Source organism: Gekko japonicus, unplaced genomic scaffold, assembly GCF_001447785.1.
Source record: "Gekko japonicus isolate JY-2015 unplaced genomic scaffold, Gekko_japonicus_V1.1 scaffold856, whole genome shotgun sequence".
In the NCBI taxonomy this organism is placed as follows: domain Eukaryota; kingdom Metazoa; phylum Chordata; class Lepidosauria; order Squamata; family Gekkonidae; genus Gekko; species Gekko japonicus.
In genome coordinates, this window is record NW_015175998.1 from 184,874 (window position 1) to 207,979 (window position 23,106).

The window sequence follows — 23,106 nt, forward strand, 5'->3', positions numbered from 1 at the left end:
CACCTGGCGTGCTTGACGCAGCCAGCCCACGCGCGCACACACGGCGCTTCCAAACAGCCTTCGCAGGCTGCACTCCACAGACCCGCCTGCAGCCTTCCCTTCCCTTCACGACGGGGGTCTTGGAGGTCATCTTGCAACCGTGGCCCAGGGCTGCCCAGCAGCGGGCTTGCCAGGGAGATGGCTGGCACCTCCTCCACGCTCCTGTCCCCAGTCCCCCCCTTTCCTCCCTGCTAGGGAGCAGCCGTGCAAAGGACAAGGTCACTTTGGAGCCGGCCGGCACCTCCAAGCAGACGCTGAACAGCAAAGCAGCCATCTGGCCTCCCTTGGAATCAAGCGCACTTGGCAGCCGGCCGGTCCAAGCTCTCTGCCTTTGGACACGACCCCTAAAAGGGCTCCCCTGCTGCCAGAGCCTCTTCCTGACCCCAAACAAAGAAAGCCGGCCGACCACAGCCTGCCAGGAAAGCCAGAGCCTCGAGAAGAGACGAGGCCAGCTCCAAGGCCCACCCCGCCACCCCCAGGCCACTGGCCTGATCCAACATTGGCTTCTCTTATGTTCTTATACAGTGCAGAGGTCCATCGGTGGCTATCAGCCACAAGGTCTAGAGAGGGACTCTCAGTCTGGGGCAGGGGATGCTCTGTCTTCTTGGTGCTTGGGGGGGTCAACAGTGGGAGGGCTCCTGGTGTCCTGTCCCCACTGCTGGACCTCCTGATGGCACCTGGTATTTTTGGCCACTGTGTGACAGAGTGTTGGACTGGATGGGCCACTGGCCTGATCCAACATTGGCTTCTCTTATGTTCTTATACAGTGCAGAGGTCCATCGGTGGCTATCAGCCACAAGGTATAGATAGGAACTCTCCGTCTGGGGCAGGGGATGCTCTGTATTCTTGGTGCTTGGGGGGGGGCAACAGTGGGAGGGCTCCTAGTGTCCTGGCCCCACTGCTGGACCTCCTGATGCCACCTAGTATTTTTGGCCACTGTGTGACACAGAATGTTGGACTGGATGGGCCACTGGCCTGATCCAGCATTGGCTTCTCTTATGTTCTTATAGGAACTCTCAGTCTGCGGCAAGGGATGCTCTGTATTCTTGGGGTTGGGGCAATAGTGGGAGGGCTTCTGGTGTTCTGGCCCCACTACTGGACCTCCTGATGGCCCCTGGTATTTTTGGCTACGGTGTGACAGAGTGTTGGACTGGATGGGCAACTGGCCTGATCCAACATTGGCTTCTCTTATGTTTTTATGTTCTTAAACATATGGAGCAGAGGTCCATCAGTGGCTATGAGCCACAAGTTATAGATAGGAACTCTTAGTCTCAGGCAAGTGATCTTCCGTATTCTTGGTGCTTGGGGGGGGGCAACAGCGGGAGGGCTCCTAGTGTCCTCCTGGCCTCACTGCTGGACCTCCTGAGGGCACCTGGTATTTCTGGCCACTGTGTGACAGAGTGTTGGACTAGATGAGCCATTGGCCTGATCCAACATTGGCTTCTCTTATGTTCTTATGTTCCCAATACTTCCTCTGAACTTTATCTACCACACTGCTCTCTGCCACACTTGTATCTTCCTTCTGGCTTGAGTTTATCTTGGCCTGTGCCCACCTCAGGCTTGGAGCCAGCCCACTCCTTCGATGCAGCCAGCATCCTGGCCCAGCTCTGCTTGTGCGTCACATCACCCTGCCTGCCAGCCGCCAACCCACATGGGCTTTTAAGCTTCCCTACCTTCATGCACGGGTGAATGCCAAAAGCGTTGCTGTCCACCATGTGATGCAGATGCAGGGTCGTCCTGGAGACACAAAGGTGAAAAAAGACAACATTCAGCCACCACCAGATCCCAAGGCTACCCCAAGAGCCAGGTCAGGGGGGTCCCTCCCTCCCCCTTGGGCCAGGAGGAGCCGGTCCCAAGAAGAGGGACCCTAGGAAGGGTCAGAGCGGACGGTGGTCCCTGGGGGGGCGAAACAGGCACTCGGGGTGGAGCTCTGTTCGAGGGGAGCCGTGCTGGTCTGCCGTAGAACAGATCAATCCAAGTCCAGGTGCACCCCAGGGACCAAGAAGATTTCGGAGGGGTGGGGATGAGCTTTTGAGAGTCAAAGACCTCCCTTTGTCAGATACCCCCAAAATCCCGTTGGTCTCTAAGGTGCTAAAAAGGTAAAGGTTTCCCTTGCTCGAGAGCCAGTCGAATCCAACTCTAGGGGACGGTACTCATCTCCGTTTCCAAGCCGAAGAGCCAGCGCTGTCCGAAGACATTTCTGTGGTCATGTGGACAAGGTGCACGGAACGCTGTTACCTTCCCACCAAAGTGGTACCTATTTACCTACTTGCAGTTTCTTGCTTTCGAACTGCTCGGTTGGCAGGAGCTGGAACTAGAGACGGGCACTCACTCCGTCATGCGGCACACTTGGGTCTCGAACTGCCGAAGTACAGACCTTTCGGTCTGCAGTTCAGCATCTTAACCTCTGAGCCATCGCAGCCCCCCTCTAAGGTGCTACGGAACTCAAATTTAGCTGTTCAGACTGGGGAGAAATTGCTCCTCATCATGAGTTGGTAGCTTGTGGGAAAGGCTGTTTCCCCCATTCACCCTCTTGAGGTTCACCTTCCAGCAGACCCGTGATGTCAAAGCCTCCTGGGTGTCCGAGGAAGGGAGGCGAGGCCCTCACAAGCGCATAACCCCCAAATCTGGTTGGCCTCAAAAGTGCTCCTGGACTCGAACTCAGCTGTGTCAGGAGGGTTTTCAATATCCTGCGGCAAAGAATCACTGAGTGCTGCCCGGCCCGGAGAACAGAAAGGGGACTCAGATTTCACAGAGGTGGACGCAGGTCCTGCTGCCACAGAACCCACACGGGGACCTCATTGCTGCCCATGCCGCATAGCCCAGGAATACTAAAAGACCAAAGGTGTCGAACTCATTTGTTACGAGGGCCAGATCTGACATAAATGTCACTCTGTCGGGCTGGGCCACGTCACGTGTGCCATAAAATGTAATGCCAGGTACCGGAGATATAAACTTTATAAAGGACACAGGCAAACCCAATTGACAATATTGTTTTTTACTCAAAATACAAACAAAAGCAATTGATTTCTAGCAGTGAAAGCAATTGTTTTACTGAGGAACCCACAGAAGCCCCAATAAATGCATTTAATCACATGCAAAATTAGTTTTTTTCCAAGGGGTTCTATAAAAAGGAGACTGGATTTATACCCCACCCTTCACTCAGAGTCTCAGAGCGGCTTACGAATTCCTTTCCTTTCCCTTCCCCTCCCCACAACAGACTCCCTGTGAGGGAGGTGGGGCTGAGAGAGCTCTGACAGAAACTGCTCTTTTTCAAGAACGGCTGTGCCAGAACTATGGCTTGCCCAAGGTCATCCAGCAGGTGCAAGTGGAGGAGTGGGGAATGAAACCCGGTTTTCCCAGATTAGAGTCCGCGCACTTAACCACTGCACCAGACTGGCCTACCTTACATTTCCATACATACCAGTACCATTTCCATAAATACCAGTTGCTTGTGGGCCAGGTAAGAGCCCTAGATGGGTCTGTTCCGGCCCTCGGGCCTTATGTTTGACACCCCTGCACTAGACAGAGTTGCTCTCTACGGACATCTGAAGAGTGGGCTCTGACCCGTGAAAGCTCCGGCCAGAAACAGTGTTGTTAGTCTTTAGGGTGCCCCTGGGCTTCTGTTTCATTTCTCGAAGGGCAGCAGAGTGAATTGGAATGGCTCATGGCACAACCGGCGCAAGCCCATTCACACATGATGCTAGAGGCACTGTCCACTCACAGATGCCATCCTCCCCACCCGGTGGCACAGAAAGCCACAGGTGGGCAACTGCCCCTAGGCAAAGAGGCCCCGGGATCCGACCTTGGCTTGGAACGGCACTGCAAACGCGGCTGACCTTTGCATATTTGCCTTAGAAAAGAAAGCGGGGAGGGCAGAAGAGTCGCCAGCTGGTTTCTCCTGGCCTATCGCTGCTCCCAAACCCTATTAAATCAGGCCAGGAAGGGGCCAGGTGGAAGCAGCCATGGGTCCAGCCCCCTGGATCCCCCTCCCCAGAACACTTGCTGCTTCTCGGAGGATCCCCAGCGCCAGGCGCGCCAGCACTGCTCGCCGCCTCTCTCGCCAAGCCTAGCACACCCTTTTCTCCAAGCAGCTCCGAGCAATTTCCTGCTCCAAGTTGCAAGCCAGGCTCCAGCGTGGGATTCTGCCAGAGGCTTCAACCAGCCCTACCCAGGCATTTCTCGGCTTTCCTGCCCCCTCTGCTGGCAAAGCGGAGCACCGTCACCATCCAACGGATGGTGACTCCCAGGCAGTACCTGGTGTGCATTGTGCCGGCTCACACGCTCCTTGTTTCTACGGCTTCTGCAAAAACTTACAGTTGGCCCTTCTCTGTGAAAGTCGACTGAGACGCTGCTCAGAGTTTTCCAGTTGAGAAAGAAAGAAGATCCCCTGTGTTAAGCATTGGGATTGAATCATCCCTGACTGAACCACCCCACAGACTGGCTGAGCTTGGAGCACAAGAACAATAGCTGACCAGGACTCTGGAAGAAACCAATCAAGTAGTAATGTTTTGTAAATAGCCTATCACTGGGAGTGGGGGGGGGGGGTTTGGGGGTGGCGACTGAATGCTATTAAACAGAGCTGAGGTTCTGGGGTCTTGTCTTGTAGTTTTGCTGCAATGCGTCTAGAGCCCAGTCTTTAACACCCTGGCTCCACAAGCGTCCTGTAAATGGAGCTGTTTCCTCTCATCCCAAAGCCCCGGTTCACCCAGTGAAGCAGAGACGAAAAGCAAGTACATCTCCCTGCAAGAGCACCCCCTGCCCCGAGAGGTGATCACCACTACGTGCTTATTTAGCTTAACAGAGGAGTAAGAGCTTTTATGGCTCACTGAGGAGGGGCGTGGCTCAGGGGCAGAGTCTCTGCTTGGCATGCCAAAGGTCCCAGGTCCAGTCCTTGGCATCTTCAGTTGAAAGGGCCGGGCAGTAGGTGATGGGAAAGACCTTCCTCTGCTTGAGACCCTGGAGAGCTGCTGCCAGTCTGAGTAGACGGTACCCACCTGGACAGACCGACGGTCTGATTCTGCATAAGGCAGCTTCGTGTGTTTGTGCGGGTAGCCAGCTCAGTGGCACCTCCATGTACAAGAGCAGCTTACATGCGTTTACAGCCTGGGTTGACAAGTCACCATCGTGCCCCACCGCTGGACTTCCAGAAGGACTGGAAAGACGCTGGGGCCTGCAGCGGCACTGGACGCGTGCCCACACGAAGCTGCCTTTGCCTGGATCAGGCCCTCGGTCTCTCCGGCTCAGTTCTGCCTCCTCCGAGTGGCAACGCCTTGCTCGTCACCTACAGCCTGACCCTTTTAGCGGGAGGTGCCGCAGCTGGGGACTGAAACCGGCACCTTCTGCATGGTGGGCGGGTGCCCTGCCCCTGAGCCACAGCCCTTCTAGTGGCACAACATCTCCTCCTGTCTGCACCAAAACCACCCAGCAAAGAGTGTGTATCCCATCACCCCCCCACACACACGCACACACACACACCAGCTGCCTTTGTGGCCGTACCTCTGATCCAAATCCAGCCCTGCCAGCATTTGGGAGAAGATGCTGAAGTTGCTCTCGCCCTCCGGCTGCTGCGCCACCCGGATCCTCTCCAGCAGCATGGTCTGGACAGATGAGAGACGGGGAGGAAGTGAGTGTGTGCGTGCTCCGGAGCCGGCAGCCCAACAGCAGAGGCCGCAGTGGCAGGCTCACACCCGGGGCTCAGGGCTTCAAGGGCTGCCTGCTCTCAGGCCCCGGAGTTCAGTGCGCTGCTGCTGCTGTTGTGCAGTCCCAAGTGAAAGAGTGAGTTTTGGACTGGCTTAGGCAGCTGCGGGCTTCCCAGCTACACAAAACTCTTTGTTGTGCCTGATGAAGAGTTCTGCGAAGCCCTCAGACCCCCACACCCCAGGCCAGCCCAGTCACAATACAGGAGGAGGGTCTTGCCGGCACACCTGTAACTCCCTCCCGCACGCCGGCCCCTCTCCCTCTTCCCTCCAAGCAACCCCCCCCCCCAGGAAGCCTTTAGGTGAAGCCCTTCATCCTCATCCCCCCCACCCTCCAGATCAGGGTTGCCACCTCTGGGCTGTGAAATTCCTGGAGATTTAGCGCTGGAGCCTGTGGAGGGAGGGGTTTAGGGAGGGGAGGGGCCTCGGAGAGGCAGAGCCCACCCTCCAAAGCAGCCCTTTTCTCCAGGGGGAGTGATTTCTACAACCTGGAGATTGTAATTCTGGATCTCCAGGCCCCACCTGGAGGTTGGCAATCCTGGCCCAGACTGGGAAGTGGTGGCAGGAGCAACAAGCTCCACCCACCTTCACCTTGCTCTCCCCTCCTCCCCGTGATTGCCCTGCCCTCGGCAACACCGAGGCTGTAAGCTCCTTGGGGCAGGAACCTCTCTGCACCAGAGCCTGGGGGGTGGCCGAGGAATGCACGGAGAACCACGAGCACAGGTCACCCACCCCTGTGCCCCTTCTCTGGGAGACTCTCTCGGAGGGAGACTCAAGGACAAAAGAAGAAATGCCCAGTCAAAGGCCAACAACGCCTCCAGAGATCCCTTTCCAAAGAGCCCTGGCAAGACCACCAGTCCCCTTTCGCCACGGGAGGCTCCCCCTCCCCACGCCTGGCCTCACACACACACCCCGACGGAGGGAGGCACAGTTGTGGGCCAGCACCATCACCTGCAGGTGAGCAGCCGTGATCCGGCCCGTGGCGCTGAAATCCAGGGCCACGACCATCGAGAAGCGGGTGGCAGCTGGGCTGTGGCCGCTGGAGACCGTCCCAAAGGCTTTGAGCACCGTGAACATGGCCTGGATCTTCTCCACTGCAAAACCCAACAATGGGGGGGGGGTCAGGAAAGGAGCCAAACACACCGATCTCCCACCCCCACCCCCACCCCCCCAGCAATGCGCAGAAGCCTCAGAAACATTTGCCGGGAGGAGCACATGTGTAGTGTACTGAGCCTGGGTCATCCCTGGGTTAGTATCCCAGGCTGTCTGAGCTTGTTGCTCCGGAACAATAGCTTGCCAGGATTCTGGAGGGAATCAAGAGGGAATTGGATAAGCATCTGGAGCAGAGGTCCATCACTGGCTATTAGCCACAAGGTATAGAGAGGAACTCTCAGGCTGGGGCAAGTGATGCTCTGTATTCTTGGTGCTTGGGGGGGAGGGGCAACAGTGGGAGGGCTCCTGGTGTCCTGGCCCCACTGCTGGACCTCCTGATGGCCCCTGGTATTTCTGGCCACTGTGTGACACAGAGTGTTGGACTGGATGGGCCACTGGCCTGATCCAACACTGGCTTCTCTTATGTTCTTATGAAGGGGACCAATAGGGAAGTTGTGTTATGTAAATAGCCTATCGTTGGGAGTGGGGTGTGTTTGGGGTGTGGCGCTTGCATACTATTGAAACAGGGAGGCAGCCCTGGAGTCTGTCTTGTAGTGTTCCTGAAATCACTTCATAAAGTAGAGCTGTTCACTGTAATGCCTCTTGAACCCAGTATTTAATAACATGTTTCTCACCCGATCCTGCCCACTCTTCTTCCCCACCACCATGTGAGACAAGGAGGAGGAGGAGAAGAAGAGGAGGAGGAGACTGGATTTATATCCCACCCTTCACTACCCAAAGGAGTCTCAGAGCGGCTTACAAACTCCTTTCCCCTCCCCTCCCCACAACAGACACCCTGGCTGTGAGGCAGGTGGGGCTGAGAGAGCTCTGACAGAAAGTGCCCTTGAGAGAACAGCTCTGAGAGAACTTGTGACTGACCCAATGTCACTCCAGCAGCTGCATGTGGAGGAGGAGTGGGGACTCAAACCCGGTTCTCCCAGATGAGAGTCCACACACTTAACCACGACACCAAACTGCGAGCCGTGTAATGGCGGCAGCAGAGGGGGGGGCTGCCATTATCCTGACCAGCCCAAGGCAATGGAGGACCTACTAGTGAGGGAGGCATTTTCAGTTCTACAGTCTGAGGATGACAGGACGTTGTGGCCAGACTGCTACCGGAGCCCCTCCCAGAAGTCCAGCTCCAGCCCGCCTGCTGCGCCCCCACGGTGGGTGGCCGTGCATACCTGTGACGCGGTTGTCCAGGCTGCCCGCAGTGGCCACCAGGTACTCCAGGGCCTGCAGGCAGCAGCTGGTCTTGCCGGCCCCGCTCCGGCCCAAGGGCAGGATGGTCTGGTCCTGCCGCTGCATCAGCATGGTCCAGTACGCTCTCTGTGCCACAGAGAAGATGTGCGGGGGCATCCCGTCCCGCTTCCCTTTGAATGCCTGCGGACGGGAAAGACACTACCTGAGCGGCGGCAGCAAATGTCGCTGGGGCCAATACTCTCCGGGCCCAACTAGACGTGCGACAGCGGCCTCAGGGCTGCCACAAGGACGCCACCACGCCATTTCAAAGCCACGTTAAAATGCCCCAAGGCACTCTCGCCCCCCCCAGGCCTGAAACAACCACACACACACACACACACCTGGCATCTCTTTTGGCACTTGAAAAAGCAGAGTGGGATCTGGCCCTTGCAGACTTTCTGAGCTACCTTCACCTGGTAGGGAATTGTCCTTGTGGCAGCCCAGCAGAGATGGCCGTGTCTTGCTCGGCCTTCAGCCTCGCGGGGTGAGAGTTGCCAGCCTCCAGGAGGCAGAAGCCAAGAACGAGAGATCACGGGAGGATGTGGAATGCCACAAACAACATCCGCGACAAAAACAACGAAGAGTCAAGAAAGATAAGCTGCAAAAATGTTTACTGTAGTAATTCTACAGTGATTATAGAAGAAATTTACAGAATTACTACAGTAAACATTTTTGCAACTTATCTTTATTCACTCTTTATTGACATTTTTGCAACTTATCTTTATTGGGCACCACATTTTAGGAAGGATGTTGACAAGCTCGAGCGTGTCCAGAAGAGGGCAACCAGGATGGTGAGAGGGTTGGAATCCAAGTCTTACGAGGAAAGGCTGAAAGAGTTGGGTATGTTCAGCCTGGGAAAGAGAAGGCTTAGAGGGGACATGATTACAGTCCTCAAGTATTTGAAGGGCTGTCATGTAGAAGATGGGGCAGATCTATTCTCTCTTGCTCTGGATTGCAAGACTAGATCTAATGGGTGGAAATTACCAGGGAGTTGATATACCGACTGAATATCAGGAGAAACTTCCTAACTGTCAGAGTGGTTGAGCAGTGGAACAGTCTGCCTTGGGAAGTGGTGGAGGCTCCTTCGCTGGACGTTTCCAAGCGGAGGCTGGACGACCATCCTTTGGGTATGTTGTAGGGCTGTAGGGCTCTCTTTCGGCTGTGCACCTGCAGAGTGCAGGGGGTTGGACTAGATGACCTGCAAGGTCCCTTCCAACTCTAACATTCTACAATTCTATGATTCTATGACTCTTCGTTACTTTTGTTGCGGATGTTGTTTTTGGCATTCAACCTTCAGGAGGTGGTTCCCCTGGAGAAAAGGGCTGCTTTGGAGGAGGGTGGGCTCCGTATGGCACTGCACCCTGGCTGAGGTCCCTCCCCTCCCCAAACTGCACCCCCCCCCAAAAAAAGAAAATCTCCTGGAATCTCCCAGTCCAGCGCTGGCCACCCCATCAGGGCCTCATGCCAGACCTGTTCTCATGATCAGGGTGAGAGAAGCCCAGGACAAGACAACACACACTGCTGCCCTCCTGGCGCGCTTCCGTAGTCCAAGAAGCCATTTCCTTATTATGCTGCTTAGACGGTCTGACGCTTCTCCATTAAAAAAGGCCTCAGACGGCTTACAACAAAGCCAATGAACAGGGCTCCCACTGGGCCCACTGCAGCTCCCAGGAAGGGCTCTCCCATCATCACACCTCCAGACCTCTGGGAAGGACTGCTGGTCTCCCAGCTGTGGGTGGCAGAAGCCAGGTGTTTTTGCCAAGCCCCTTTCCCAGATGGATGACCCTCTGGCGCCACCTGGTGGGCATTCTGAGAAGCCTGGCAGGCAGCTCCAGCAGAGACCGGCCTGCTCCGGAGTGCAAAGTCGCTTCCTTGTCCCACGAGGCAAGCGCCAGGTGATGCTTCTTGTCCCTCCAGGCTGACGTTCACCAGGAAGCGACTGAGCCTCAGAGCATCGGAACGCACACTGCCGGCCGGGTCGTTTCCGAAGCTCTCCCCTCCCACGGAGTGAGCTTGTGGGTTCCACCAGCCCTGCGCCTCGGAACAGCCTGTGCCGAACCAGGCCCGGGAGAAAACTGGCACCAATTAAACCAAAAGCGAGGAGAGCACTCGGGAAGAGAAGGATCCTAGAGGCGGAGAGGATGCCTCTGCCATCACAACCCCCCCCCCGACCACCAGTGAGGGCTGGGGGGCAGAGCTGCTAGATCCAGGTCGGGAAATTCCTGGAAACTTTGGGGGTGGAGCCTGGGAAACACAGGGTTTGGGGAGGGGAGGGACCTCAGCGCGGGGGGGGGGTACAGTCCTATATAGAGCCCACCCTCCAAAGCAGCCCTTTTCTCCAGGGGAACAACTGATCTCTGTAGTCTGGGGAGGAGCTGGAATTCCAGGGGATCCCCAGGTCCCACCTGGAGGCTGGCATCCCTACACCCCCCCAAATTTAAGACAACAGCCCAGCCTTCTTCTTCTGCCTTCTGTTCCTAGTCTGCCTCGCATGGCACAGATCGACCCTCTTAGCAGCTCTGCATCTTTTGCTCCAAAGCAGTTTGCCATGCCAGAGTATCTTCTTTGCCCTCAGTGGCAGGACGGGTCTCGGATGTGCAGCCGAGCATCTCAACACTCGGGTGGCCCACCTCCAGGTGGGGGCGGGAGATCTCCCAAAATGGCAGCTGATCTCCAGGCGACAGAGAGCAAGCGGCCACCTGCCGGGGTCCTTCCCTCCCCCAGACCCTGGCCTCCTCAGGGCCTGCCCCCAAATCTCCGGGGTTTCCCCAACCCAGAGTTGGCATCCCTATGGCCCACGCCCTGAAGTGAGCAGGAGTGCTCTCCCCTAGAATTGCTTCCGGCGCCCAGGCGGAAATGCATCTGGCTCCGGTTCTCGCTGCCACTGCTGCCGTGGGCCACCAAAGTTTGGCCGGCAGCGAGACCCAGAGCGAATGTCCGGATTCCCCCCACGGGAGGGATTTTGAGGGAAGCCAAAGAGTTTTCCTTAGGGATATGCTGAACTTCTTCAGCCACCCGAAGCACAAGGTCTAGATAGGAACTCTCCGTCTGGGGCAAGGGATGCTCTGTGTTCTTGGTGCTTGGGGGGGAACAGTGGGAAGGCTTCTAGTGTCCTGGCCCCACTGCTGGACCTCCTGAGGGCACCTGGTATTTTTGGCCACTGTGTGACACAGAGTGTTGGAGTGGAGGGGCCCTTGGCCTGATCCAACACTGGCTTCTCTCTTATGTTTTTATGTTCTTAAGCATATGTAGCAGAGATTCATCAGTGGCTATGAGCCACAAGGTATAGATAGGAACTCTCAGGTTGGGGCAAGTGATGCTCTGTCTTCTTGGTGCTTGGTGGGGGGGGGGCAAGTGTGTGAGGGCTTCTAGTGCCCCGTCCCCACTGCTGGACCTCCTGAGGGCACCTGGTCTTTTTGGCCACTGTGTGACACAGAGTGTTGGACTGGGGGGGGCCTTGGCCTGATCCAACACTGGCTTCTCTCTTATGTTTTTATGTTCTTAAGCATATGTAGCAGAGATTCATCAGTGGCTATGAGCCACAAGGTATAGATAGGAACTCTCAGGTTGGGGCAAGTGATGCTCTGTCTTCTTGGTGCTTGGGGGGGGGGGCCTGGTCTTTTTGGCCCTTGTGTGACACAGAGTGTTGGACTGGGGGGCCACTGGTCTCATCCAACACTGGCTTCTCTCTTATGTTCTTAAACATATGTAGCAGAGATTCATCAGTGGCTCTTAGCCACAAGGTATAGATAGGAACTCTCGGTCTGGGGCAAGGGATGCTCTGTCTTCTTGTGCTTGGGGGGGGGCAACAGTGGGAGGGCTCCTGGTGTCCTGGCCCCACTGCTGGACCTCCTGATGGCCCCTGGTATTTCTGGCCACTGTGGGACACAGAGTGTTGGACTGGAGGGGCCACTGGCCTGATCCAACACTGGCTTCTCTCTTATGTTCTTGTGTTCCTCCTGGAGGGATCTGAACCCGGGGCGCCCTTGCCCTGCCCAGGACTCCACACGAGGAATGTGACGGGTGAGCAAGGGCCCCGCTCCGCATCACAGCGGGACAGGCTACTTTCTCAAGCAATGGCTGCCTCCCCAAGTGAGGCAGAGGCTTCTCTGCAGAGCTTGCTTTGCATTCATTAAGGGACCCCCCCTTCCCAGATTCCCAGAGCCGCTCAGAAACAGGAGGTCTCTCTCTCTCTCTCTCTCTCTCTCTCTCTCTCTCTCTCTCTCTCTCACCCCCCCCCCCCCTCCCCTCTTTGTACTCTCCCCCCCCCCCCCCCCTCCCTACCTTCTTTGAGGAGCTGGTTGCAGAGGAGCCAGGCTGGATGGCTATCAAGTTGGTGCCGGCGTAGGTGTAGGGCAGCTGTGACTGGTACCGGTGCTGGAGGGTGTGGAGGACACTCGACTCATTCAGAGAGATCAGGGAGGCCAGGTCTTCGGCGTAGTCGAACCTGGAAGGATTGGTCTGTCACGGTGGAGAGATGCAAGCCACAAAATGAGCCCTGGCAACGTTGCCCTTGCCCCGACCCCCGCCCTGCCTTCACACACCCCCACTGGAAGATGGGGCACGGGAGAGGTGCCCAAGCAGGTCCTGGGGAGGAGCCTTCGCTTGGCCGAGCCGAGGCACAAAAGGGTCTCAGACGAGAGCGGTGGGGCCACGGTGGTGCTCATTTCCTCTCGAGGCCACCTCTCAAAGGGCTGTCCGGCTCACAAGCCAGGAGGGAGCAGGGTTTTTGAGGGCGTGTGTGACAGGGTGCCCGGCCATAGGTAGCCAGCAGTGTTCCCTCTAAGCTGAGTTAGTGTGAGCCAGGGGTCACTTCCTGCAGGAGCGCACAGGAGCAGAGCTCTGGCAGTAAAGAGCCCAGGGGGCGGGCACATGCAACAAGCCCCACCCTCTGCTCCCAGCAGCCCTCAGTCAGAGCAAGAAGCAGCCAGGTAAGTTGCAGAGCCCCCCCCCCCACGGTCCAAAACAGTCCCGTGGCACCTTTAAGACCAAGTTTTATTCAGGTACAAGCTCTCCTTCCTCTGCGAGGACAGATCTGCGCGTCCCCCCCCCCCAATAGCTAGCAATCCAAAACAGTCCAGTGGAGCCTGAGTGGTGGGTGTTGCCTTCTGACACACTTCCGGTGATGTCAGGGGGTGTGGCATATGCAAATGAGTTATGCTAATGAGCTATGCTAATGAGCCCCTGCACCTCTTTTTCTACGCAATGACCCCTGTGAGCTATCTCACAGTTTTTTAGCCACCGGCTCACACAGTTTTGCCTTAACTCAAGAAGGAGGGCTCCAGAGCAAACTCATTTATGTAGTAGCCCAATCTCTCGCTCACAACCTTAATGCCAGTAGCTCACAAAGTAGAATTTTACTCACAAGACTCCACAGTTTAGAGGGCGCATGGGTAGCCAGCCGGCTGGTAACAGCTCTGGGTGTGCTGCTTAGAGCTTGAAGGGATGGGAAATGTCCTTGCCCCGCTCTTCTCATGTAAGTAGGAAGGCCGCTACATCATTCACCAAGACAGGGAGGAGACATTTTCTTTCAAGAAAATCCTGCCCTTCCAATGGGGAGGGGATAAGCCAGGCATGGTGGGGAGGGGGGGCGGCCTTTACAGCTTGAAGCGAGACCTTTGCTCTCCAAAACATCCCTCCTCCTATTTAAACTCTCTGTTCCAAGAGCCAGTGGCTTGAGCATGCCCCCTCCAACTGGGAAAGGATGAGGACCGGCAGGGAGACGGCAGGCAGGGACCCGTGTCTGTGTGTGTATGTGTGTGAGTATGAATGCATTCTGTGCACATGGCATGGAGCGCTGCCTATCAAGAGTTTGCAAGTGGTCATCAGCCACAGAAATTAGCAGGAGTCCAGTAGCACCTGAAAGACTAAGGAGATACGTGGCAGGGGAGGAGCTTTTGTGAACCACGGCTCACTTCTTTAGATACTCATGAAAGCCCCTACCCTGCCACCAATGTTCCCTCTAAGCTGTGGAGTCTTGTGAGCAAAAATTGTACTTTGTGAGCTACTGGCATGAAAGTTGTGAGTGAGCGATTTGGCTCCTGCATAAATTAGTTTGCTCTGGAGCCCTCCTTCCTGAGCTGAGACAAAAAGTGTGGAGCCGGAGGCTAAAAAACTGTGAGCTGGCTCACACTAACTCAGCTTAGAGGGAACACTGCCTGCCACACATTGTGTCAGTCTTTCAGGTGTTCCTGGACTCTGGCTCTTTTCTACTGCCTAACTAATGTGGCCACCCATCTGGATCTATCTCCAAGTGCTCAAGAAAGAGGCTTGCAGAAAAGCTAGCAGTTCCAGGATGAGCGCAGCGGAGCGGAATCCCCCCCCCACACACACACACACACACTGCACGGGAGTGTTGAGGAACCACAAGAGGTCTGCCGGGAGATGGAGGAGGGATCCGCACTCACTCTGTGGACGTTTTCTTCATCCACCTCGATGACGGAGCCGTCTGCTTCCACTCGGACCCGGACTCTCCCTTGAGGTAGCTCTGGAGTCCCAACATCTGGCTTGAGCTGGGTAGCTGTAAGAACAAGAGCGACAGCACGGTAAGAAGCCGGCGTCTTTCCCTCAAGGATGTCAGTCACCGAAAGGGAGGCCCAGACTGAGCAGAGCAGGCCCTGGATCCTCAGTAGCTGGCCTCCCCCCTCCCCCTGGTGCAAAGACCTCAAGGGGAGGGGAGGGCAAGAGAAGGCCTTTCTCTCTCTCTCTCTCACACACACACACACACACCAGCTCACAGGCCATGCAAAGAGCTGAGCCCCAGTCAGATCCCTCGGAGGAGCAGGCAGATCTTGGAAGCACCAGCGGGCTGACCGGCCACAGGCAGCGGCACCCAGATGACAACCGCTCAGAGTCTTGGGGGGGGGGCATGTCTGTCTGCAGCCTGCCCCCTGTGCTGCCAGAGGTCCGACACCCCCCCCTCCATTTCTATGCCTGGCCTCCCAGCCCAGAAGAATCACACAGCCCGCCAAACGCGGGGGCTAGCGCTGCATCATGCCCAAGACCCAACCACAGGGCTCCAGGTTCAAAGCCCGGAGTTCCTCATGGCGACGAAGGAACAAAAAACCTGTCCACCTCCAGAGCTGTTACCGACACTACTTTTTTCTCACAGGGTCTACTCTGGAGTAGGCCATAAGCGGCGATATCATCTCTCTCCCCACTCCTTGCTCTGTAGTGCATGGTCCCACGCGTCAGCCGCGCCTCTTGGACTTGGCTAGACCTTGTTCCTCTCCCCCATCTTACCTCCCCCTCCCCCAGCTTGGGGAGACACTTTGGTTAAACTCACATTCCCACCAACGCGCCCTCGAAGCCGTGGAGTCTTGGGAGCAAAAATCCTACTTTGTGAGCTACGGGCATTAAAGTCGTGAGTGAGCGACTGGGCTGCTGCATAAATTGGTTTGCTCTGGACCCCCATCCTTCCCCGGCTGAGACAGAAATGTGTGAGCCGGAGGCTAATAAACGGTGAGCTGGCTCACACTGACTCGGCTTAGAGGGGACACTGATTCCCACCCGCCCAACCACCCGAAGGAACACCTATGCCATCCCTCTCTGCTTCCACCGCCTCCTGGCTCCTGACGCCAAACCCAGCAGCCGCCTTACCGAGAGCGAATCCCTCCTTCTGGACCAGCCACACCTTCTCTGTTTCATACCACACGTCCTCATCCTCCTCCTCCGGTGGCGCCTGGCAAGGGAAAGAGAGGAGAGTCCAGTCAGTGAATGGGGGGCTCCCTGAGCCTGCCTGCCTTCCCCCTCTGCCTCTCTCAGCCCCCCCCCCGACTCTGGCCTGCTGCTCCGGGGCCTTCCTGAGTCTAGTGGCTGCCGGAGCCCCACCCAGCCGCTCCCCCCCTGCGAATAGTGACATACAACAAGTACCGTGCACAGACGATTATAACATATCATAAACAATTTTACATTTTCTGAAAAATATTTTTACAGTAATTTCTACATATATAATAAATCATCTTAATCAAAAATACCAAAAATCATCTCCAAGAATCTCAAAAGCTATTGTACAACCTTTAATAATAGTCCTCCTCTGTTAAATAAAAGTTTCAAAAGGGAGGACTCCTTAGAGTCTCTTTATAACATGTGCTCGTGTCTTCCTATTGTAAAAATATTTTTTTTAAAAAATATAAAATTATTTATGGTATGTTATAATCATCTGTGCACGGTACTGGTTGTATGTTGGTTTTCCTACTTACCGTGGGTCCTTGTTTGGTTCTGTGAACCCCTGCGAATAGTGGCAGGAGGGAACCAGGCCCGGAGCAACGGCCCAGAGGGGGTGCCGGCAGTGAGAGAGGGTCCAGTGGGACTGCCAGGGCAATTGAAGAAGAGGAGGAGGAGGAGGAGGAGGAGATTGGATTTATCCTCCGCCCTTCACTACCCGAAGGTGTCTCGGAGCGGCTTACTGACTCCTTTCCCTTCCCCTCCCCACAACAGGCACCCTGTGAGGTAGGCGGGGCTGAAAGAGCTCTTTCGAGGACTGCTCTTGAGAGAAAAGCTCAGAGAGAACTATGGCTTGCCCAAGGTCATCCAGCAGCTGTGAGTGGAGGCGTGGGGAATCAAACCCGGTTCTCCCAGATTAGAGTCCGCGCACTTAGCCACGACACCAAACTGGCTCTCAATTGGATGCCAACCCCCACCAACATGCTCCTCCACCGCTGGCTCTCTGGGTTCCAGGGCGCCTGGAAGATGCTCCATCAGGTAAGGACTTGCCTCCCCCAAGCCTCCCTCCAGAACTGCTCCCCCCCCACTGCCTGCTGCCCCGGGCCTGCTTGGGCTGGGATCATTGCCCTCTGCTCCACACCGAACCAGCTCCATGCGGTGGCCTTTGGCTTCCTGGGGCCACTCCGAAGAGACAGTGATCAAGCCCGTGAGGGGCAGGGGGAGCTGGGTCCAGGTCTCTCTCTCTCTGAGCAAAGCGCCAAAGCCGCTCTGGTGACCTCACGGGGGAATGGTGAGACACATCATCCCTTGAAGCCCCTTGGAGGGAGGGTGGGAGGAAACGGGATCTTGGAGCTAACTTTGTGCTTTTCGGGAACTCTGAGTGTGTCCCACAGACGGGAGGGACTGCCCGGGTGCACATGGAGAGAGCTCTTCCCTGGCCCCAGAGCAGGGGTGTCCCGTGCAGGCCTTCCCAGGCCAAGGATGCCGCCTGAGTCCAGCAAAGATACCAGCCAGCCTCACCTGGTCACAAGCGTTGCCTCCCTCAAGTCCTCCTCCTCCTGTCGTCACCTCCTTGGTTTCGGCTGCTTTCTCCTTCCTTTCCCCTCCTGATCCGCCTGCCGTTCCTCCCAGGACTGGCTCTGGCTTCTTCCTTTCTCCTCCGCCTTGAGGGGCCTTCTCCCGGAGTTCTCCTGGCCCTTTCCCGCTTCCTCCCGGCTTCTCCTTTGCCTCCGAGGAGCCTTTCCCAGCTGCTGCCGCTGGTTCCTGCCTGGCTTCTCCCACCTGCTTCCCTGGCTTCTCCTTGGCTTCTACCGGCTTTCCCCCCGCCGGTTTCTCTCGGGCTCTTTCCCCTTTTCTTCTGCCACCTTCTCCTTGCTGCCCGGCTTGCTCGGGAGGGGCTCTTCCTTGGCCTTCTGTGTCCCGCTCTCTTTCCTGGGGCGTTCCAAGCACTTGCTCCAGGGCAAGCTGCTTTTCTTCACCGCCTCTGTGGTGTTGTGCGACAGACCTGCGGCAGCCTGGGCATCCCCGGAGCTGGTGTTTTTATTTGGCTGTGGGGCAGGAACGTGAGGGGCCGGGGAGACGTCGGGGTTTGTTTGCTGCCCTGCTTTGGGAGCAGCTGGTACCGATTCAGCGGCAGGCGGCCCCGGCTGCTTGGCATTGCTTCTTGGGGGGGCTGTCTTGGAAGGCAAGGGCTTCCTCTCCTGGATCTCGGCCATGCCGCCCCCCGCGGGCTTCTCGCCATTCAGCCGCCCCTGCGGCAGCTCCCCCCGGCCGGCCACGTCCTTCCCCACCTGCATGATGTTGGCGTCTTTGGTCACAAACTGCTGGACGGTTCCCTCGACCTGCTTCCCCGGAGGCTGGCAAAACAAAAGGTTCAGAGAAGTTAGGACCACGGTGGCCAAGCTGTGCCCTCCCCCCAAGAGAGAACAGAACCCAAAAGGGGGGGCAGGCTGAGCCCAAAGGGTGGGACTCAGTTGCCCGGGGGGGGTCACCTCGCACTTGGCAGAGGGAAGCTTGACCTGGCCACCCGGAAAAGGGGGGAAGCAGGAGCCAGTCGCAGCTCCCAGGACCGCATTCATGTGCCAAGCAGTGTTCCCTCTAAGCTGAGTTAGTGTGAACTGGCTCACAGTTTTTTAGCCTCCGGCTCACACATTTTTGTCTTGGCTCAGGAAAGATGGCTCCAGAGCAAACTCAGACCGATTTCCCACAAGCCACTGCTCCGCCCTCGCGCTTCCCTTTCCCCGGATTGTATGTGTCCATTTCCCACTATTTGCTGCACGGCCGCATTTCGCCCCGCAGCTTCGTTTGATTTCCCCCACATCTACTCAATCCTCAAAAAACAGGATTGAGTAGACGCAGGGGAAATCGGGCGAAGCTGTGGGGCAAAATGTGGCCGTGCAGCAAATAGTGGGAAATTGACACATACAATTGAGGGAAAGGGAAGAGCGAGGGTGGAGCAGCGGCTTGTGGGACATCGGTCTAATTTATGCAGCAGCCAAATCGCTCGCTCACAGCTTTAATGCCAGCAGCTCACAAAGTAGAATTTTTGCTCACAAGACTCCACAAGACTTAGAGGGAGCACTGGTGCCAAGTAATTCTCAGGCCGCAGGTTCCCCATTCACACTTTTATGCCTCTTGGGAAATTTCAGTGGCCAGTTCGGTTCCCACAGGCAAAGCCTTTTCGGTGGCTGCTCCTGAATAGCTGCCCTCCCTCCCCCAGTGAACCTCCCCCAAGACTGGCTGAAGGCTGGCAAAGACCTTCCTCTGTAACCTGTTTCAGTACCCTGCCTCTACAGGGCAAAGGTTCTGGACTGGTTCTCTAATGACTGCTTGTCATGTAGCCATCTGATTTATTTTTATTTATTTATATATTTATTTTATCTGATACTGTGGCTAATCCTATTTATTCATTTGAAAAAAATTTGATCTGTTTTTGTTAAGTCTTTTAGGTGCCTCAAGACTCAAATCAATTCACCTAAACTCTTCAGCAGATAAAAATTAAGCTGCAGGCCCGAGTGAATCAATGAGTTAATCTTCAGGTTTGGCTTAAAGCACTAAAGTCCAGCACCAAGGAATCATAAGAACCTCAGAAGAGCCCTGCTGGACCAGAGCAGTGAGGGTCCATCTAGTCCAGCATCCTGCCTCACACAGTGGCCAACCAGTTCCCCTGGAGGGCCAACAACAGGGCACGGAGGTCGAGGCTGAGGCCTTCCCCGGAGAAGAACATCAGAAGAGCCCTGCTGGGTCAGACCAGTGAGGGTCCATCTAGTCCAGCATCCTGTTTCACACAGTGGCCAGCCAGTTCCTCTGGAGGGCCAACAGCAGGGCAGAGAGGCTGAGGCCTTCCCCTAATATGAACATCAGAAGAGCCCTGCTGGATCAGACCAGTGAGGGTCCATCTAGTCCATCATCCTGCCTCACACAGTGGCCAACCAGCTCCTCTGAAGGACCCACAACAGGGCAGAGAGGCCGAGGCCTTCCCCTGATAAGAACCTCAGAAGAGCCCTGCTGGATCAGACCACTGAGGGTCCATCTAGTCCAGCCTCCTGTCTCACTCAGTGGCCAACCAGTTCCTCTGGAGGTCCCACAATAGGGCAGAGAGGCTGAGGCCTTCCCCAGAGAAGAACATCAGAAGAGCCCTGCTGGGTCAGACCAGGGAGGGTCCATCCAGTCCAGCATCCTGCCTCACACAGTGGCCAACCAGTTCCCCTGGAGGGCCAACAACAAGGCAGAGGGGTTGAGGCCTTCCCCTGATGCTGCCTCCTGGCTCTGGGATTCAAAGGTTTTCTGGCTCTGGACATGGAAAATTTTCTTTATTCATTGTATCTAGTGGCCATAAATAGAGAGCTCTCCTCTATGAGAATCGTGACAAGAAGCTTGTTCCATAGACTGGGGCCAACACCAAGAAAGCCAGTTTGGCATGGCAAGTTGTTAGTTGGAAACCACCAAAAGATTGCCAGTGGCAGCTCTTAGCAGGTAGGATGGTGCATGAGGGAGAACACACTCTATTAGGTGTGCTGGGCCAAAATGGTGAATGGCTTTGAACACATCAGCACCAGAACTTCGGTCTACAACGTATCAGTAAGCAGTAAGCAGTGGCATTTATGCGTGTGTGGTGAATACCAGAAACTGGTGTGCCTCCTGCATTCTGGACCAACAACAGGATTCCACACCCCCTCCGGGGGCAGTCCCAGATACAGCAAGTTACAGTAGTCCAGCCAGCAGGTTACTCATGTGTCATACATAATAGTTTATCACTGTGAGTTTAGTCGGCCAATGTATCTTCAAAACAGAATGATAATTCTGAAAATTCACATAAGGTGACGATATCCATTGGATTTTGCTTTAGCGTTTTTATATTTATGCGCTCCCGGATTTTCCATGACAGGCCTATATAAAGTTTGAGTCCAGTGGCACCTTTAAGAGCAACAAAGCTTTTGTATCTGAAAAAGGTGTGCATGGACACACAGAAACTTATAGCCAGAATTAAACTTTGTCGGTCTCAAAGGTGCCACTGGACTCAAACTTTGTTCTGTTGCTTCAAACCAACACGGCGGCCCACCTATACCAAGTTTTGCAGCTGAAATATTATTTGATGGTAACATTATACTGTTTTTTAGACAATGGGCTTTATCCTGAAGATCCATTCCACTACCAGTAGCACTTTCCCCTGACTAAGGAGCTGTCCATTCAGCAAGAGCCGGCATGAGACGGCTCCTTGCATGGGGGGGGGATGCCCCCATTAGAGCAAAAGATCTGTGGGATGAAACCCTCTGTCCCTTTGTTTGTATTATTAGACTCTCCGTGCTGGTAAAAACTGTCCAAACTTAGTCAGTCCTTTCAATTTCCACTCATTGATTCTCTTCATTGCCCTTCCCAAGTTTGCCCTGTCCCGTCGATGTTAATTAGCGTAATGTGCTATGTGCTGCCCTTGCATGCGTGGCGGAGGATGGGATGTTTTTAAGCTAATGCGCTTCACCATCAAACAGAACCAATGGCAAGGATGTTAATAGGCCACGACTGGGAGACCAGCGGCGCTCTCTGCTGATGAGCGGCCCCCAGTGTGGCCAGACTCACAACCTTGGCTCGTGGCAGGTCCACAAGGGCAGGAGGAACGGTGAGCCCCGACCGGAGTCAGGTGGGGATGCAGGCAGGAGAGGGCCTGTGGTTCACTGCACCTCCTTTGCCTGCAGAAGGTTCCGGACTGAATACCTGCCAGGATCTCCAGGTCAACCAGGCTGGGAAAGGCCCCTGCAGGCAGCCCTCAAAAACCACAGAGACCCCTGGGCCAGTGCTGGGGTTCAACAGCCCCGAATGCACGGCTGGGCTAGCAGTGCACAATACAGGGGGGAGAGCAGGGTCCTGCAGAATATGGCCGGTCAGGGGTGGTAAGGCCTTGCGCGCATACGTGGATCCCAGCCGAACAGTGGAACCCAGGGGAAAGGCATCAGAGCGCACCAAGAGGTCCCTGAACATCATTCTGGGCAGGGCCTGAGCAGGGCTTTGGAATTAAAAGCAAGAGTTCATTACTTACATCTTCTTTGGAGTTTAACGTAATTTTATCTTTCAGTTTCGCTTCTTTGGACTCCTTTTCTGTTTCCCGCACCAGCTGCTTGATGAAGCCTCCAGGGATGACCGAGAAGAGCGGGGGCGGAGAGGAGGGCGGGGGGCTGCGGTCCTCTTCCCGGATCTGTTTGCACAAGCAAAGGTTCCGTTATGGAATGGCGCACCGGGAAGTGGCTGCTCTGGATCTGGGCCACACGGACAAGCCACACTGGCCAGCAGCAACACTCGCCTCTTGTCTCTCACACAGGATTCAAAGAGGTTGCTCAGAAAGCCAGAGAAAGGGACAGGTGGAATTTGCACACGCATGCTCCAGGAAGCTTTGATAAAGAATAGATCTGCAAGGCTCTGAGAGAGGCCCCCCTTCTCCAGATGCGCACACTTGTCTCTCAGTTTCTTCTTCTTCGACAGTCACCCCTGGTCAAAGCAGCCGTGCAGGTTTTTGAAACCGTGCAAAAACCTTCCAACGCTGTTCACCAGAGGGCAGAAAACAGGATGCATGCATGCACCGCAAACAGAAGTTTCCTCTTTCAAACAACCTTCATTCCAGGTGTGGGAGGGTTTGAGGGGGGATGGCGTTTGACTCCAGGGGAAAGCAGGAGGCAAGGCCAAAGCGGAGAAGTTTACATAAAGCAGCCAACACCAAACAGACCTTGCAGGGGAAATGCTAAGCCCAGGAAGGAGATGAACCATGCAGGTGAGAAGTTAGGGAGGCAACAGGCACAGTCCACGGTAGACCTTTGCAACGGGACAATTAGGATTGCTAAGCAACACTCATCAGGAGGACCAGTGAGGCTCCACCCTCCTGCCCGGGGGGAGGGGAGGGTGTGTTCCAGTCACTCCGCATGCCATGCCAGCCACGTGGAGATGGGCGCCACTTTCCTTCTGCTCCCACAGGGCCAGTCGTGAGGAGATGGCCATGCTGATGCCCTGAGCGTGGCGGAGGAAGGCAGACTCAAGGAAGGGGGCTACACTTTGAAGATGCGGGGCGCCGGCCTGCAACAGGACCAGAGAGAGAGAGAGAAACACTGCAGTCAAGACATCTCTAGATTAAATCATCCCTTTCGTACTAGAGGGGTTGGGGGAGGGGCTCCAGGTTGTCCATTCGGAAAGGTTAGCCTCCTTCGCTGGACGTTTTCAAGCAGAGGCTGGACGGCCATCTTTCGGGTCTGTGCTCCTGCAGAGTGCAGGGGGTCAGACTAGATGACCTGCAAGGTCCCTTCCAACTCTAACATTCTATGATTCC

The 23,106-nt window shown here is 55.7% G+C and overlaps 1 protein-coding gene across 1 annotated transcript in view; it reads right to left on the bottom strand.

The window, feature by feature from the left end:
* Nucleotides 1–23,106, bottom strand: part of MYO18B (myosin XVIIIB) — a 185,259-nt gene that overhangs the window by 159,369 nt on the left and 2,784 nt on the right. The window contains exons 2-12 of the mRNA XM_015426416.1: nt 22,710–22,856; nt 21,832–21,987; nt 17,921–18,154; nt 17,319–17,828; nt 15,732–15,813; nt 14,540–14,652; nt 12,417–12,593; nt 8,075–8,273; nt 6,690–6,832; nt 5,539–5,639; nt 1,713–1,776 (exon numbers count right to left, since the gene is read on the bottom strand). Coding sequence (XP_015281902.1) covers nt 1,713–1,776; nt 5,539–5,639; nt 6,690–6,832; nt 8,075–8,273; nt 12,417–12,593; nt 14,540–14,652; nt 15,732–15,813; nt 17,319–17,828; nt 17,921–18,154; nt 21,832–21,987; nt 22,710–22,856 — 1,926 coding nt within the window. The remainder of the gene's footprint in view (nt 1–1,712; nt 1,777–5,538; nt 5,640–6,689; nt 6,833–8,074; nt 8,274–12,416; nt 12,594–14,539; nt 14,653–15,731; nt 15,814–17,318; nt 17,829–17,920; nt 18,155–21,831; nt 21,988–22,709; nt 22,857–23,106) is intronic.